Source organism: Apostichopus japonicus, chromosome 22, assembly GCF_037975245.1.
Source record: "Apostichopus japonicus isolate 1M-3 chromosome 22, ASM3797524v1, whole genome shotgun sequence".
Classification (NCBI taxonomy): domain Eukaryota; kingdom Metazoa; phylum Echinodermata; class Holothuroidea; order Aspidochirotida; family Stichopodidae; genus Apostichopus; species Apostichopus japonicus.
In genome coordinates, this window is record NC_092582.1 from 6,079,081 (window position 1) to 6,098,038 (window position 18,958).

Sequence of the window (18,958 nt, forward strand, 5' to 3'; positions counted from 1 at the left end):
ACAGCCCCACTTTTCAAGGTTTTCAGCCCATTATTTGTTCAGAATTTGAAAATTCACATTTCTCGTGAATAAACTCACTTCAAAACATACCCATACAGGGGCCTCGAAAGCTATTAGGGATTGGTATGGCAGATCAGAGTGTGGCCATCTATCACAATTATCGGGGGGACGTTTGGTAGGTCAAACTACGCTACGCGCCACCATGGTTGGCGCGTAGCGTAATGAAGAAAATTTGTTAAAATGCCTCCCAGATTGCAGGAAATGGCACTTCCCGAGCTTGAAAACAAGACCCCTGCCATGCCAGAGTAGCCCGATTAATCTTCTGAAACACATTTTTGAAGTATGTTTCATTTTGGTTCATTATTTTTTGCCCTTTTTTTTTGCGCCGTGAATATTGGTCCGGCTCCGACGCCCCTGCCATAATGTTGCAAAAAATGTCATCTATGCACAACCAATATAGAAAAACCTCATTCAACCCCTAACAGACCGGTCAAAATTACACGAGTAGAGGGAAGTATGATGAATGTTGGTAAGGAAATTTTCAAAAATTCAGACACAGTTAATTTATTGGTGTACAAATATTAAACCCTCTTATAACGGCTACTATAAAACTTGGTTGAAGGAAATGAAAAAAATAGCAGATATTTCCGAACACTACACACATAGGCGTAGGAGGCGGGGGGGGGGGGCTCCTACTGAAAGAAAAATAAATTGCAATGATGTAGCTAAAGGAAATGAAAATATATCTCCTCGATAATTAAAATAAACTCCTAAGCTTGGCCGACTAATTTCGCCATTACTAATGTAAAGGAGAATTTGACATAATTGGACCTCCATGCTTTTTCTCCATCTACATAAGACATTTCGTTGTTCACATTAGCATCCCGCGGTATACTGCGCAATTTCCACGGACCGTATGGTACACAATGGCATGCGATGTAATAACCGATGCTTGCTTATATTATATTGATGTTGAACGCGCGAGGAGCGCGCGAAAAATTTAGGTTATATTTATCGGGCAAGTCGTTACAGCCCCCCCCCCCCCCCAAATCAAATTGGGTTCCTATGACTACACATATCGACAGTTTTGAGGCTGTTCATCCTGGAACCGCCATTTTTATGCTCACTGATATGATGTGATATCTACTGTTTGCGTTACAATTTGAACAGGTGCGTAGCGAATAATTTGCCAAGGGAGGGGCGAAGCCTGTAGGCAAACTATCTAAGCTTCGCGCCACCACGAGTTGGCGCGAAGCGTACAAGAAAATTTTGGCCGAAAATGCCTCCCAGATAGCTGGAAATGACACTTCCCATGCCTTGTAAGTTGCATCTAAGCATTTTCTATTTTGAAATTACTAGTGATATCATAAAAAAAAAATATGCTCGGGGGGGCGGTCGCCCCCTTCCCGAAATGCGTCATGTTCCCCGACGACTCGGTCGAGTTCGAGACCAGCCACAGTTGGTTTAATAGCATAATTGTTTAAGGTATCCATGCACACACGCGTTATGTTAAAGACCATATATAGTATTTATGTAGATACATTAGTGAGAGAGGAAATGGAAACGTCAAAAATGGAGTTGTCGGTGTAAGGGGTAGGGTGAGGCGCACGCCCTTCCGAAGTCCTCGATCCATCACTAGCTACCCGGTCATGTGTATATAATAGGGTTCAGCGCTGTAATGATGTTACTGTTCCTCTTTCTCTTCCCGGTGTCTTGGCGTTTTTCTTTTGCTCCCTCCTTTTCTCCCTTTTCTCTCCTTCTTCTTTTTCTTTTCCCTTCCTTCCTCTCCTCCTCCTCTTTTTCCCCTCTTTTTCCCCTCTTTTTCCCTTTTTTCTTCTCTTTTTTTTCTCTCCTCTTTTTCTTACCCGGGGGGCGCGCGCCCCCAACGCCCCCCTGGATACGCACCTGGATACGTCCCCTACAAATGACTTTCTTCACTCTGTGTATGCTGTGCAACTAAAGTCAATGTCACATTGTGACTAGGCACATACTATTTCATTCCATGTTCGTTCCTCATGCTAGCAGGGAACTCGTACCAATGAGCTGCTTACTGGTAGTACTCCCGTATATACGTAACATATAGGCACATACTTCAAAATCACGACCAGGCCCCAGATACCTTAACAAAGATGCATGCAAGTGGCAGTATATATGGACAAAGGGTGGGTGGGGCTGGGGAGGGGGGGCAGTGAAAGAGAAGGGCGCTGCCCATAATTTGAAGGAAATGATTCCATCTCCTTTGTAAGTTGCGTCATTGCTACAGTATATGGAGCTGGAATACATCATATTAATACTGAGTAGCTCATTTAATTGGTACCGAGTAGGGCAGTAGGCCTACACCCGATATATGTACTCATAACAAACATGCGACTAAACTATTGGTATTCCTTCGCAATGCAATGCCGTTGAGTCGTTGTATGTATACTACGAGAATTGATATTTCTAGCGCATGGAATTCATCCCAGGGAGCAGTGTTACCCGAGCATGATCTGCATGACAGGCAACTTCGCTTTTACATATATTACCCTACAATGAAGAAACGGACTACACAATACACAGTGATCTTGTGGAATTTGAAAGCATCAAATAATTTGCCCGCTGAGTGATGGCCTAGCCTTCTTGAAGTATGGTATCACCACTGAGTAGTGATCATACACTGGACAGTGCGACAGTTTTGCACTACTACATATAGATCAGTACATACATAGCATGGCGGGACACAAAGTGATCTCGCTCACAACCAGTAGGATTTTTTTTAAGTACGTTTCAACAATCAGTATGATGGCGAAAATCAGTCCTACAAATCATGGCGCTGCTATCTATGTTCACTGAGCCCTTTTTTGAGAGATCTATAGTAGAAGATACACTACAATGTTCTCACCTTACGAGCTGCGGATTTTGTAATTGTGGAGCGTAGTCTGATCACACCTTCCAATGTCGGTGTAAAGCTGGCCGAGAGAAACTCCTGTGTGTGTTATGCACTCAAATTCCAAAATTAACAACTTCACCTCACGATCCAAGCAATCCAGAAACAACAATCTACGACAAATCGAAAGTAGAAATTTTCTACCAAAATTCTTCTCTAATTTTTCTCACACAAACACACATTAAATTTACGATGCCGTGCCAGTCTGTCCCTTAGGAAGTTCCCGATTTATTACCCGAACAACCACCGCGAAGTAGGATGGTTACCTTTCAGTAGCTACTACTTTGGTCTACACCCACAATTTTCTCGTGGACAGCTGCCAGCTTTCAATGGGGGTGTTTCTACTGCCATGCATTACGAATCTGGGACCGACTGCGTGTCTCAATCCATCAACGATATTTCTTGATTATATTATCGGGTCAAAATGAACTGTGGTGTCACATTTCCGTACGCTATTTGCCGTAGATTACGGTGACCTTTATCAAAATCGTCGTAACAGGGAGTCTGTATAGAGTATGGGCGTAGGAATGCGGAGTATGTTACTTTCATCGTAAGTTAGTGTAGGTCGCAGTAAGGCCTCGATGGGGGAAATATTACGCTAATTTAGCCAATCACTGTCTGTTTTTATTAAATGAGGCATTTAACGGAAATATTGTACTCCAGGGATATAGTTGATATGTACCAGATCCATGCTGGCAAGTTACACTCGAAAAGATTAACAATAATGATGTAAGAGTGTGTGAAACTGTTATCGTTAGAACAATTTTAGAATTAAGTCAACATGTACCTTATCGTTGGGGTGGGCGCGAACTGCATGCTCCTGCGTTCCACTGTGGCAACGTTTACCTAATCTTCGGGGATATATAGACGTATACAAGTGACAGAAAACAGTGATGTTACATTATTAGACACAATTAAATCCGTAAGTTCTTCGTGTCCATCTATTTACTCTGGAAATATCCACAAGTAGGCCCTGTCCACAACTTACTCTCCAGTCGCCCGGGGCTAGCTGTAAGCAAGGCAGGGCAATCTGTGCTACATGGTCCCATGGACTGTAGTGATTGGGTTTCGAACACCTTACGGGCCACAGTCATAATCTCACAGGCATCACCTGACGAGTAATCCACATGTAACTTGCATACAAAGATGGTGTCGATCGACGGAGGGTCAAAATCGATTTAATATATAGTATACTTGGTTTTGTTCTCTTATCATAATTGTGAATATCACAATATAAGGTCGAAAAAAAAAATAAACTATAACTGCGCAGGCTAACTGTTTTGTAGTGTAAAGTAAATCAGGCTAATAAATCGAATCAGTATGGTGAAAATTTTCATTCAATTCCTACTTGCCGTTTTTAAAATATCATCATTTGAAAGTTCGTGCATTTTGTACAACTTGAATCAAACGAGTGTGATGTCATAACTACAAAAGGGGCGATGTGACGGCCAACTAGACGGTGCCATGATATACTGCTGAAACGTATGTAACTCTGACAGTAGAGATCAATGATTAATATATCGATTTGTATATACCAGGGGCGTCGGAGCCGGTACAATATTCACGGCGCAAAAAAAAAGGTAGGACTAAGAAAAAAATGGCAAAAAATAAAGAACCAAAATTAAACAAGCAAGTAGGCTAAATGTGACTACTCTGGCATGGCAGGGGTCTTGTTTTCAAGCTCGGGAAGTGCCATTTCCTGCAATCTGGAAGGCATTTTTTTCAAAATTTTCTCCATTACGCTACGCGCCAACCATGGTGGCGCGTAGCGTAGTTTGACCTACCACACGTCCCCCCCCCCCCCCCGAAAATTATGGTAGATGACCACACTCTGATCTGCCGTACCAATCCCAAATAGCTTCCGACGCCCCTGTATACACAGTTCGGCATCATATTGGGACGGGAGGAGTGAGTCGTCTACAACTATCGGCTAACGCACATATTACACGTGCCACCGATCTTCAACACTCAGAGGCTTAGCAAAACCACCGGACGGTTCAATATGAACCAGGGCACTAGAATGTCCAGGGGCCTGCAAGAGTTGGTTACGACGTTAAGTTGATGTAAATTTAATTCTGAATTTTCAAAATAAATCAAAGACGTAAACTTGTACTTAACAAATATAGCTTAAATTATGGGAATTATAGAACTTTGCAAATATAAGCCCTCTCGACCAAGCAAACATTTTCATATGGAAGGGACTGACCCTCTCCTAGCTTATACCCCTCACAGGACGTACATCAGCCAACCTTTGTGCCCAAGTTCAACTAATGCTGGCAAGTTATGTGTTTTAATGTCCAAACCATATTCTAATAGCGCTATATCTCGTGGAGATACAATTTTTTTTGGCCATGCATTTGAAAACAGTCGAAATTCATTAACTTGGCACAAAACAATTAACTAATATTATTATAAGGATGAAGTCTCGCCTATCGTTGAGGGAAAACATTTAACGAAGACGTTATGAAATAAAGACTACCCCGCTGATTCATGATTAATTTGAAACATTTGTTTTTAAACAAATGATGTTAATGATTACAAATTGTCAGTTCTGTGTGAGAAACGTCCACTTACTCCGTTTTGTACGGGAAGACAAATTGCTTCGCCAAGCAACATTTGTCACCCAACATGGACCGTCTCTTTCACACCTTCATAGCTAATATTTGTATTTCAAATGGATAATACAACGAATGTAATAGTCTATCAACCAACCTCGTTACGCAGTCTATTCAGTCACCTGTTGTATCACATGATCTACAAATAACACGTAATTGTTGCGCACATGGGCAGTGCTACGGGAACCTATTAAGACCATACAAACAACACTTATTATAAACCTAATACTTTGTAATCAAAACTTAATACTTTGTAATCAAAAGAGTTATTTGTGTTAAAATGAAATCACCACTGTAAAAATTAATGTTATTTTTATAACTAGTTAATACGCTTTAATAAAAAAAGAACTGTTTCTTTTTATTACTATTGCACTAATAGGCTCTCGTATAAGTCACATTTCCCAACTTGTTTACTATCGTTCTTTGGTCTGTGTCTGTCGGTGTGTAGAAAGGGTATTGTACTTGTTACTGCATGATTTATACAGTGAATTATTGTACACGAACTACAGACATTTTAAGTAAGAGGTATAACTTGCCGAAGAAACGTTTTAGTACAGTTGCAATCTTCTACCATATTCAACACCTTTGTATCAAGTAGACTAGTTCCTAACTACCTACCTGGTTGGTATCGCAGTAAATTTGTCACCATGAACTTGCGAAACATTCAAAGGAATGTGATCTAGCTGCTAGGCCTAGCACGTCCTTACCTAGGCTAAACTTTTCCTAGATATGCTTATCAATACTAAAGCCTAGCCTAACTTTTGTTTAAGTTTTGCGTAAGTTTTGACATACATGTTTAAACTTAGGCCACAGTAGGCCTGTCCATTGCTTCATGAACCGAACTTAAGTGAGCATAATATTTTGTATACCTAAACATATCTCCTGGCTACATCAAGGTAACAATAATAGGACCCAACTAGCCTAAATATTATTATGCCTATACTACAGGCATGCCAGGTTACAGTGAATGTATTTTGATCTGTTATTAACTGTACAAAAAATAGGCCTAAATTAATAAACAGACATGTCATTATCAGACAGACAAGTTATATTCACTTTATGAGGAGTTTCACCCTGTAACAGACTGACAATGATTTTAGATATATTTCCTTTGTTCATGAATGTTGATGTCAGAAAAAATACTGCTATACATTTTGGTTTCTGCATAGCATTGTGCATATACTGCATGACTATTTTACTGATCAAATATCTTGTCCTTTCAGATGATGAAGCTACACCTCACTGGTTGTCCAAGTAAATGGAGTTTCTTAATCCAGTTTAGTCTTTTATTACTCTTATGTGGGTGCTATGCTAGTGGGGCAAACATTGAAATTGACCCAAATGGCTATGTTGCCTTTTGTCCCTGCATGGGTAAGTAAACTAAAAGTCTTTTATGTTACTTCAATTGCAACAGTTAAAGAAGAATAAAAAGAATTACTCTGGTTGAGCATAGTTTAACATGTTTTAATGATAAGATTTTCCAATCAAAATTTACTGTGGTTGAAAATAGTTAAACGTGATTAAATGCTTAGCAATTTCCATTCAAATAAAACAAAGTTCAAGAAACCATAACAAGCAACATATCATCAGATCTTGTGCCTCCAAGAAATTACTAAGGTAGGAACAGGTTTCATTGACTAAGATAAGTGGTTTAGTTGGATATGTTGTGTACAGTATAACTGATGTGACTAGGACTTCTGAGGATATTACTACTAAGTAAGCTGCTGTACTCACTAATAATTATGATTTATTATAATAAAGTTAAATAAGTTGATGAGATAATTGCCTGCCCCATACCCCAAAGCAGGCACTGACCTTTAAAAGCAAACCAGCCTGTTTGGGTCCAGTTCTGAGGCTTCCATATGATAAAGATATAAATAGATCAATAAATCACTTTTTAAACTTGGTTGAAAATGGCAGTTTTACATTTTCAGACACATCGGCATTTAAGTTTAATTTCTTTTGTTACTTTGAAGTTGCTACAAAAGGTTTAAGAAAATGCACCATTTAATTAAATAAGAATTTCAAGTTGTTTTTGAATACCTATGAATTTAATCTATGATACTGGACCATTAACGTACATTCTATTTATTTAACAGGTCGCTTCGGCAATCAAGCGGACCATTACTTAGGAGCTTTGGGATTCGCTAAGCAATTGGACCGGACCCTCATCCTCCCTCCATGGGTGGAATACCCCTACAGAAGTGCCACATCGGTCAGTATGCTCTGTTTATTTAGTAGATTTAGAAACAGACAGTCCCATCAAGGACCAACCATTAGTATATTTCACATTTGTCTCATGAGTTATTTCCAATCAGCTGCATCCATTGCATAAGAACACCCATTTGAATCTGTATACTAATCCTCAGTCAGTCATGTTACTAAACTTGTAGAGTACGACTTAAGACCAAGGTTGCAAATTGATGGTAATAAGAGACTCCTGTTAGAGTTGGATAGTTGAGGGTAATGGGTAGTTAATGATTTCATTCAATTCCAAAAATTGCTTTTCCAGACTCAGGACATGTTAGTATTAATGACTTACAAAAGAAGTAAATATTTATCTTGTTTTTGACCAAGCATTAAGATAATCGACTAAATACGCTGCTTTTGAGCAGCCGTCTAGGTTTGCTCATGCATTCTACAAAAACCAATGGAGTTTTACTCCAAATAAGGTTGCAGTTGATAAAAGAAAGACATCTTGCTAGATATTTTAACCAATTGATGATTAGTTTACAAGTATTTAAATACCTTTGGTTAAATTGTACCCATTTCATTGCCCAGACACATTTCCATATTGGTATTAATATTCGGCAATTTTGACAAAATTGCATTTTTGAATTATTTTTGCCATTTTACTCCAAATAAACTTTGACTGGAACTACACTGATATGACTGGTTCGTTTGAATAGTATAAATAAAAACTGACTGGAATAGAACCAAAGAGCTTCTGTAAAGGAGACCCACATCCAACCATCATCTATAGATTGTATGACAGAGATCTTTGTGAAGAACGTTACAGCCAAGATAGCTCATGTAATCTTCCATTTTGGAGATACAGTATCCTAGTTTAAAAGTCGTGTCTGAGAGAGTTGTCGTTGTTGTTGTTTGTAAATCTGTGATGTCATAGTGCCACAAGGATCTTAAACCTTTTACTTTTCTCTTTGTTTTTCTTTCTAATTTTCAATGTATTATGTTAACAGTGTTGACACTTTAATAACTAATGCAATCATGAGGTCTTGTAAAGAGCTTCAATATCTTAGATTCAGCATTTAAAAAAACCAATATCCATTTACAGGAAATCATAAGGTCCCTGGTTCGAGTTACTCCCAGATTAATGTATGTCGTCCAGTTACAGAGTTGTTGACAATTGACAATTCATAATCATGGACGTTAAATATGAATGTAAGAGACTGACTTCGGTCAGCTTGCGGCTTTGATAAGCCAATGAGGCTTCTTCGCGAGTTCCTGCTTGCAGGGGATCTAAATACACAAATAAACATTCTAAGAAATTTAAAAATATATAAAAAATATTGAAGCACATGTGGCTTGATGTTATATATCCTGTTTCGACTTTACCAAGTGATCAGCCTTGTGTCAGAATCTGTGATATCTCCCAAAATTGAATTAGGTTTTTCTTAGCTGTTTTGTGAAGATGTTCAACACTGGTATGTCTATCAAATTGACTAACAAGGAAGCCTGGGTTTGTGTCTCCTCTTAAAATTTGGTTTTAATCCATCTTTAATTTGACTGGACATGGTTTATTTTCAAACTTTATCGCTGTCGATGTTTGCAAATAAAGTTCTCTGTTCATACATTTCTTTCACTTTTTTATTTTTTGTATTTTGATGAACATACAGGACCAGATTCCATTTAAAACTTACTTTGAGGTCGACACGATAGCAAAATACCACAGGGTCATCCCAATGGAAACATTTATGAAAGAATTGGCACCCACAGTTTGGCCAGAGGGTAAAAGAATAGGTATGTTTGGAGCCACCGTTTTGCACTTACAGTACAGTACAGAAGATTCACCGTCACTCGGACACAAACTATTATCTTTATACGAGTGTGAGAATTTGTTCTCAACTTTAATACAAATGCCTGTCCATGTGTCGATGAAACCCTCACCGCCAAGGCGCCAACTAGCTCTAAACTCGTCATTCTGACAATCATGACAGTGTGTTACCTTTTTGGCCGTAGGGAGTTAGAACAAGAACTTTCAGTACATTGTTAAAAATTATTGCATGATTAGAAATAAAGAGGTATTCAAGAGAAATGTCTCAATATGTTTTTAGAATGGTGTTAGTAGGGCAGAGCGCTATAGTTTAAAAGTACCTTTGGAAGTGAAAAGTTCCTAGAAGCATGCCAACGATGATCATTTCTAAGAGAGTAGGCTTGTCTAGAAGGAATATTAATTATTATTGGTGTGTTCATCAGGTGCTTTTGTCCTTAGGGATGGGGGCTTGGGCAAATAACTGGACACATGACTGTCGACTTGAAGGGCCCTGTATACTGTACATTATAAAAACTGACTGGAAGTCGAAATCCTTGCAGCATTATGATAGCCTTTATTTATTATTTGACAACTATTTTGCTTTTCATACTTTCCAGTTGAGAATCACTGTTTAAATATGTTTATTTTGTATTTTTAACAGGTTTCTGCTATCGGAAAGATGCCACCTCGAATGAATGCAGCATGAAGAATGGAAATCCATTCGGCCCTTTCTGGAATAAATTTAATATCAACTTTGACGGATCCCAAGAATATTCTCCTCTCTCCTTCAGCAGTCATTCTGGATCGCTGAAAGCTCAATGGGATAATACGTAATTACCAACGTTTTATTGCCTCAAATTCTGTTACGTGAAATTGCATGACAGAATTCAAAGCACAGATCACAAGTATTTACTGCTGCTAATTATTACCAGACTTAACTCACCTCTCTCTGTCGTTTGTAGACTTCCTGCTTACAAGTCACAAGTGCTAGTTTTCACTGCTTCGGATTATGCCCTTTCTTAGATCTTTATGTAGTTTTTAGATTTCCTGCTTCTGAGTACCAGTGCTAGCATTCGCTGCTTTGGATTATGCCCTTTCTTGACTCTTGTCTTTATATAGTTTGTAGATTTCCTGCTTCTGAGTTCCAGTGCTAGTGTTCCCTGCTTCGATTATGCCCTTTCTTTACTCGTGTCTTTATGTAGTTTGTAGATTTCCTGCTTCTGAGTTCCAGTGCTAGTGTTCCCTGCTTTGATTATGCCCTTTCTTTACTGGTGTCTTTATGTAGTTTGTAGATTTCCTGCTTCTGAGTTCCAGTGCTAGTGTTCCCTGCTTCGATTATGCCCTTTCTTAACTCTTGTCTTTATGTAGTTTGTAGATTTCCTGCTTCTGAGTTCCAGTGCTAGTGTTCCCTGCTTTGATTATGCCCTTTCTTTACTGGTGTCTTTATGTAGTTTGTAGATTTCCTGCTTCTGAGTTCCAGTGCTAGTGTTCCCTGCTTTGATTATGCCCTTTCTTTACTGGTGTCTTTATGTAGTTTGTAGATTTCCTGCTTCTGAGTTCCAGTGCTAGTGTTCCCTGCTTTGATTAGGCCCTTTCTTAACTCTTGTCTTTATGTAGTTTGTAGATTTCCTGCTTCTGAGTACCAGTGCTAGTGTTCCCTGCTTTGATTATGCCCTTTCTTTACTGGTGTCTTTATGTAGTTTGTAGATTTCCTGCTTCTGAGTTCCAGTGCTAGTGTTCCCTGCTTTGATTATGCCCTTTCTTTACTGGTGTCTTCATGTAGTTTGTAGATTTCCTGCTTCTGAGTACCAGTGCTAGCATTCGCTGCTTTGGATTATGCCCTTTCTTTACTGGTGTCTTTATGTAGTTTGTAGATTTCCTGCTTCTGAGTTCCAGTGCTAGTATTCGTTGCTTCGGATTATGCCCTTTCGGTGCAATTTTCCCTCTGTCATTTGAAGAATTCCTGCCTCAAAGTGCCCAGTGCATTACTAGTGATGATAATGTCCTCAATTCATTCTCTCTCTCTGTGTTTTGTAGATTTCCTGCTTCAGAGTTCCCAGTGCTAGCATTCGCCGGTGCCCCTGCGTCGTTTCCAGTGGAGAAACACAACTTAGATCTTCAGAGATACTTTAAATGGTCCAAAGACATAGAAGAGCAAGCCAACTTATTTATCATTGAAGAGCTTGCCGAGGGCCCATTCGTTGGAATCCATCTCAGGCACGGTCTGGACTGGGTATGTTAATGGCTTCTTCTTCTTCTCATTCTTCTTCTCATTAAAGGAACATCTTCAGGAAAAAAATTTAATATTGATAATATATAAGTTATCCAACAAACATGCTAGTAGTATTTCTATGTTAAATGTATTGAACGTCATGTTCTGCTCAGTGTCTGGAATAATCCTCTTTTAAGGCTAAAAGGGTGTGAAGACTCGCGCCAAAAGAAACGTCTAATGCTGGTAATCTGACCTAGTTTCGAATGAGGTGTAACAGAAGTGTTAGACACCACCATCGATCCCAGAAAATATACACACAGCTTGCTACCGTCGGTAATTAGACACTAGTGTAGAGTCAATACATACAGCTGCGGTCAATACCCACAGCACAGTATGCAAACGATACAGCGATGGACATCACAGGTCCAGCTAAAGATAACAAGGTATCACGTTTCATTACTGTCTGCATTTTGTGGCGACACGAACAAAACGTCACCTGCAAGCAGCGGAACAAAACTAAAAGTGATTAAAAGATACAGCCTTGACTGATAGCAATGTGATATGCTAAATGGTTACTTTCTTGCAGCGAAGAGGATTTCGTTTCCATGCATTTCTCTTGCATTCAAGTCAGTTGGGACGAACTTAACAAAATTAGAAATTCAAAACTATTAATGGCCTCTTCATATTTTGCATGTCTTATTGACGAAACTTGCATGAAAGAAGATGACAAAAGATGACAAATTTTTCTCCTTTCATTTGAACCGTATGTTAATTGATTACAATACTAAAACATCTCAACTTGATTTACCGTGATTTCTACATTTATTTATGAAATAAAGAATATGATCTAATTTGATACCACCAATGTTATTTCTGCCCGATTCGAAGCTGTGAGTGACACCCTTTCTCCTGCAATTAATTATATCAATGTGTAATTAATTAATTAATAATAATGAATGTGTCATTTATGGTGACATTTAAGTGAAGAGTGGTCATTTTGATACATTACCCTCACCTCAATAAGCTGTTTTATTGATGTTTTTTAATTTTTTTCCCCTCCTTTCAGGACAATGTTTGCACTCATGTTGATAGCTCTCGCCATCTCTTCGCCTCCCCCCAATGCCTGGGTTATTTTAACGAGTACGGTACGGTTACCAAAGAACTCTGCGCTCCGCCTAAGGATGTCATGAAGAAACAACTCAAGAAAATTGTGAAGAAAATTAAAGCAAAAGCTGTTTTCGTGGCCACAGATTCGGATGCAATGATCAACGAGCTACAGAAGGCTGTAAAAGTGAGAGACTTTTTCTTTTTTTTCTAATTTTTGGTATGAAATAAATATATAATATCAGTGTACTGGGAAAATAACACCTGAGGTATTTTATGAGATACGTCTAGGAAACAAAGAGTGTTCCTTATTATAGGGGACTTGATTCAGGTTTTCAAGATTTTGTATGGTATTGACAATTTATCCTTCACCGACTTTTTCATGTTTGCTAATAGTAGTTGTACCAGAGGTCATTGTATTAAACTCCAAAAGTCACAAAGTAGGATTAATATTCAGCATAACTTTTTTTCTAATAGGGTTGTGAATGAGTGGAACGGTTTGCCTGAGAAAGTTGTACTTGCAAGTAGTGTGAATGGGTTTAAGAATGCTTTGGACAAACACTTTAAGCATTGTAATCGTGTCTGAGTGTTTGTGTTTTCATTTTTTTCTCTCTCCTATAGGGTCCTTGATGGTGACTTGAGTGTCCCTCCTGATCCTTTTTTTCTACTAAACTAAACTAAACTAAATGCTACTTTATGAAATGGTTGCTAATTCCTGCACCCGATATGTTTCTATACTTGGACTGGTCCGATGGGGAATGAAGACACAGAAATAGGACTGAAAAACAAAATGTGATAAAAGGGAGACCACAATGTAAATATTAGAAACAATGCAAGAGGGTAGTATCACCCTGCTAAAATTGACCCTGTTACCCCCCCCCCTCATCCTTCTCTCTCCCCCATTCCCTACCCTGTTCCAAACCTAGTTAATGTTAAAATTAATGAATATGACAAAAGCATTGTCTCATCAACCTTTATTTCATTGTTTAAAGCATGTGGACACAGCAGCATAACAATTGAATTTCATTGTTTCCAGGTGAAAGTCGTACAGAGGACCCCAGCAGAGCCTCATGTGGACCTAGCGATCTTAGCAAAGTCCGATCATTACATTGCCAACTGCGTGTCTTCATTTTCGTCCTTCGCAAAGAGGGAGAGGGACGTCTACGGTAAACCCACGTCTTTCTGGGCATTCACACCAAAAGAAACCAAGCAGGAACTTTGATGATTGTTCATCAGATGTGGTCTACTCTTTTAGAGTTCGACGTATCTTCTATATGTGTGGTCTTGCAGTGTGGGCAGACTGATGGCCTTGTCAGAGATGGCGCAACAGATACAGAGAGAGAGAGAGGGAAAGACTGGAACTGGTGACAAAACTGTAATGGTGGTCTAGAAAGTAATTCACAGATGCAGTTGAAAGTAAATTCAAAGGGATTAAGGTAAAAGCAAATCCAACCATTGTCCTTAATCTTTGTATGACAGAGATAATCTTGATGAGCAATTCCCCCCAAAACAGATATTAATGAAAATTATATATTAGTTTAGAAGGTGAATTTATTTTTTAGGGTTCCCTTTATGTATTAGAGAGAAGACTTGAGTAAGTCTGATATGTAAACCACAGAGGCTAGCTTAGTGTGGTATGAGACATGTGATGTTATCATTCAGGTTGTCGACCTTGTTATCTTTTATTCAATCAAAGTTGATATTTGAAACTAATTTGGGAAAAATGATGAAATGATAATCAAAATGTCAATAAGTCATAGTTTTGTAGAATTTCTGCTGTTTTGTTCCCAAAAAAAAAAAGCAAAGCAAAGGGAAGCAAAGAGATTTTGCCTTCTGATTTAGAAAACTTCAGCCCATTGATATTAGTTTAAATCTATAGAATCCCCTCAAATAATCAAAGGACTTAATTTATCTGTTTAAAGGGAGGTGCTCTGCATGAACATCAGCTATCTCATAAGGCTAAGAGGCAGGCGATGGTTGGGTTTGGAGCTCTTTCAGAGTAGGTGGTGATTTGTTCTAGTTCATGAAGGGTTTTGCTATTCATTATTTTTTGCTGTTGTTTTTGTGAGGCTGATAGGTACGACAAAGATCAAGGTATTGGAAAAACAGGGATTAAAAAAGGAACCAGTATTTCAAAATATTCAAGATATGTTTTTAAACATGCCGTTAGAATTGATATTTCTTATGTCATTATCAGTACTACGGAAGTGTGTTAGTAGATGAATGAGTCATAAAAAGCATTCAAGAAAAGTTAAAAAAATAATCTTTAAGAAAAATAAATTATGATCAAAATGGGACAAAAAAAAAAAAAAAAAAGGGCATTGGAAATGTTTTTGTTTTTATAAATTAAAATTCTCGGTACATTACTTTAAGTAAATACCTAAACGTAAAGGAAAGGAATATTTTCTTAATATCTGGGTACATCTATAGAGAAATTCAACTTGAAAAGTAAATATATTTTCGGAGTGAATGTATTAGATGATTTCAGTATTTACCTTTTGCTGTGTATGTTGAAGTTAAATGATTTTTGCTAGTTTCTGCTTAAAAAGAAAAAGAACAAAACAGAGTGAATCCTGAAAAAAAAAAATATGACTCGAAAAATTGTAAATGAATTTTTAAAGCGCAACGAGCTATTGGATGGAATGGCAGGATTCGAGCAAGTGATCTTATTATAAGTTTGCTCCACCAAATAAGCTATCTGACCTTTTGTCTCAAGAGAAACTTGACATTTTTGTAGTTATAAGTCAAATTTCGAACAGAAAACTAAACGGGACATGAGTTTTAAAAGAGCTCAGGAATCAGTAACTTAGAATGATATGAAACTAGTTTTAAACCAACAAATTCTTTCTTAAATTGTTAGGACCAAAATGGCTTTGTGGGTTTTACATCGCTTATAATGCCATACACCGGTATATTTGTGAACTGTGAATTTATTTCTTCTCTTCAAAATTGTAAATTGAATAGGGCTTTTTTATTACTTATAACTTATTGTTAATCTTTATTACCTAAATATCTTTCACTTTTTATAAAAAGAAGTTTAGCTAAATTAGGAGGGGGTGGTCAGGGGGGAGGGTGGGGGTTAGGAGGAAGTAATGACAACAAGAGACCAAACTCTTTTCTTTAAAGTAATACTACATATGTATAGGATGGGGACTTCATCTGGTGACCTCAGGTCAACATGGTATGTGCTTTTCTAATCCAGTCCACAAGTGTTCAGCCTGTCCTTAGTACTTCATTCCTTGCCATGGATCTCAAATTCTGGATTTTTCAAAATTTTCTACCGTTTTCTTTATTTTAAGGTTAAGTCTAGTCATTACCAGTGATTTTCCTGGATCCACTGATTGAGGAAGGGGTGGGGGAAGGGGAGGGCGGGGGGGGAGGGGCGGATGATTACGGAATTTTTTCAAAGTCATAACTCATTACGAATTGGAGTATTTCACAGATATCTCCTTAGTGTTGTTTTGATCAAAAAACTATATATATATATTCTGACAATAACTTGTCTTCCAAAGTCAGTATATATATCTTTTTTTGTATTTTTTTTTTAATTTTTATAAAAGTAAATTTGATAAAGAGTAATTTAAAGAGTTCTATCTTGGTAGTTTTCCCTAGATTCAGAAATAACATTATATTTCCATTTCTACACACAAGATCTTTCAAGAATTCTAGTACAATGTCTTCTGATGGTCTAGACAAAAAAGAAGCCAATTTTGTGAACAGGCAGATTTTTTTTCCTTCGAAGGAATATGTTTGGAAGAAAACAGTTGAGATGTAAAAATCGTTTGCTACAGATTTATTTTCATGTACTGCATCATGTTGTTTTCTCTTTGTTATGATTTCATTGATCTTGAATGTTTTAAAAATTTAATGTTTATTGCTTTTCTCTTTCTTTCTTTGTTTGTTTGCTCAATTTTTGAAGCAAAGATAATTTGTGCAAAAGTAAAGTGTCTTGCAATTATTGCTATGCTGCTGTTGACACACACATGGTACCTTTCTCATTTGTTTTGTTTTGTTTTCCATAAATATTGTTTCTTGAAATAGCTGAAGGCATTCCCAAAAAATATTGCTGTCTCTATGGTATTCATTTCGTTACAGTTGTTGGAGTAAGGCAGCTGTTTTGAAACCCTGTTTGCTTTCTCTTCACAACTCTTTCTGAGACTTAAAGTTTTAGTCGTAGCAAAACGTAGAGACATCTGAGATGCACAAAGCTTTTTCCACAATTTAGCGTAATAAGTAAAGACATTTACAGAGATAGAACATGTAAATTATATTGATTTGAATATAGGTGACAAATGTATATTTGCTATTTATATGGTCTTTCATATAGAGCTGAGTTAAAAATGTTACATGACCAAGTACTACAAATGCCTTTGGGGTAAATTATCTTTCTTCTTCTATTTTTTTTTTGGGGGGGGGGGGGAAATATTTGGAGGGAGGGAGGTGGAGTACATTTTGTATAATCTAATGCATTTCAGAGGCATCAGATTTTTGGTATCCAATTTCTTTTTAAACACAGGCATTCAATTTTTTCAAAGGGTATTCTTGAATGTATCACATACCTCTTGGAACATGGTCAAGTACTTTTCACTGCAGTAACCTTACAAGATCAGATCAGTGAGTGAAGAAATGTTTCTTCTTCTCTCTCTTTTTTTTTCACTTTCATAGATTTCATTTCTGTCTGTCAGAAAAACCAGTTCTAAGGGAAAGATAAGTTAAATAAGCTGGAGTTAATAATAGAAAGGGTATTTCTGTACAATGAATTTAACATGAATTTAAAAAGTTCTCCAAACTATGCATAGTCTTTTGTTAATCTTTTGTTGGTGCTGGTTAATTGAAAATTTGAGTACCCAATACTACAGAGAAATGAACTCTGAGAAATCTCCGTTGTTTGTATCGGTGTTACTAAGCTTACTTGCCATTGGAATATCCCCAAATATGCAAGCCGAAACAAAGGCAAAACAAATTCACTGTTTCAAATTAAATCTGTTAAAAGTTGGAGGATTTGATGTTATGACTCTAGTGGAATCTTCTTCAGATTTTAGCTGGCTCTTGTTAACAGTAACCTGAAGATGTTGCTAGGGTCAAGAGATCAGGCCCTCTGACTTTCATATATATTTACAATTGTATGTTAACATTTTATTTCTCTCTTGGTTCAAGTTGTAGTCTGTCTGACCATTGGTTGTCTTGCCATGCAGTTGGGACAATTCTTTCCATACTGCATTGTCATGTCCCTCTTCAGAACACTGGTATTGTCAGTATGAGCAGTATGAATATCATGTTTCTATCAGAAATAAAAGGTTAGGAACTGTTTGTACTGTCAATACGAGTGCTTTGAAGCATGATATGTGAGGACAGTTTAGAGAGGTATTAGCATTAGGAAATTGTCCCAACTGGCTGGTTTTTACAGTTACATTATACTTCGAACTGAAATATCAATATCAAGGAACAAGTTTGGGTTTCTTTGCTTACAATTTTAGCTTGCTTAAAGCATGGGGGAGGAGGGGGGGGGGGTGGTGATACAGGTGAACTTAACACTGTTAAAATGATTTTGTACAAACTGTTTTTTGTTTTTGATGCACTGGGATCAAGTTTGTTTCCTTTCACTAGTCTTGCTTTCAAATTTCTCAACATTTTTTTCACCGATTTTGTAAAGTTGTTTTATATATCTTTTTCCTGGTTTGGGCACGGTTAGGTTGTTTTGTATGATAAATCAGATGCTTACATGTGTTTCTATGTTTAGTATTTGCATTTCAAGTGTTATATTATAGAAGTTTTTGTTTGCTGTAAATGTTGGAGATTGTGGAAAATCTTTTCAGAAATGCTGCTCCTTCCTTTGCTTAATTTACACTGTCATATTTGTGAACAATTTTTCTACAATTGTTTTTTTTTCCTTCAATTTAAGGGTTGGGGAACTACAAAGTGTGTGTCATTTGCAATACAATATGCAGTAGTTTCAATCCTGTTGCATTTCTCTATTTCATTTGAATGTAGCTTCATGGTTTTTTCCCCCCTCAACTAGAAGAAGGGCTGTATTCAACTGCCGAAACAAATTGTAGCTAAATATGTCAGAAAAAGAGTAAAAAAGGTTGCATGGAAGCTGACTTTCC

The 18,958-nt window shown here is 37.5% G+C and overlaps 1 protein-coding gene across 2 annotated transcripts; it reads left to right on the forward strand.

Annotated features, from left to right (window-relative positions):
• The first annotated feature begins 5,967 nt into the window (after window positions 1–5,967).
• Window positions 5,968–18,808, forward strand: LOC139963936 (GDP-fucose protein O-fucosyltransferase 1-like). Of its 2 annotated transcripts, none has more exons than XM_071965177.1 (8): window positions 5,968–6,066; window positions 6,765–6,912; window positions 7,641–7,756; window positions 9,399–9,522; window positions 10,197–10,365; window positions 11,573–11,768; window positions 12,814–13,038; window positions 13,888–18,808. In XM_071965177.1, exons 2-8 carry the CDS (start codon window positions 6,765–6,767, stop codon window positions 14,071–14,073), a joined length of 1,164 nt encoding a protein of 387 aa, XP_071821278.1. In that variant the 5' UTR covers window positions 5,968–6,066; the 3' UTR covers window positions 14,074–18,808. The 2 variants fall into 2 exon arrangements, with proteins under 2 accessions (XP_071821278.1, XP_071821277.1); XM_071965176.1 differs by having other exon boundaries at window positions 6,006–6,162.
• The last annotated feature ends 150 nt before the right edge of the window (window positions 18,809–18,958 follow it).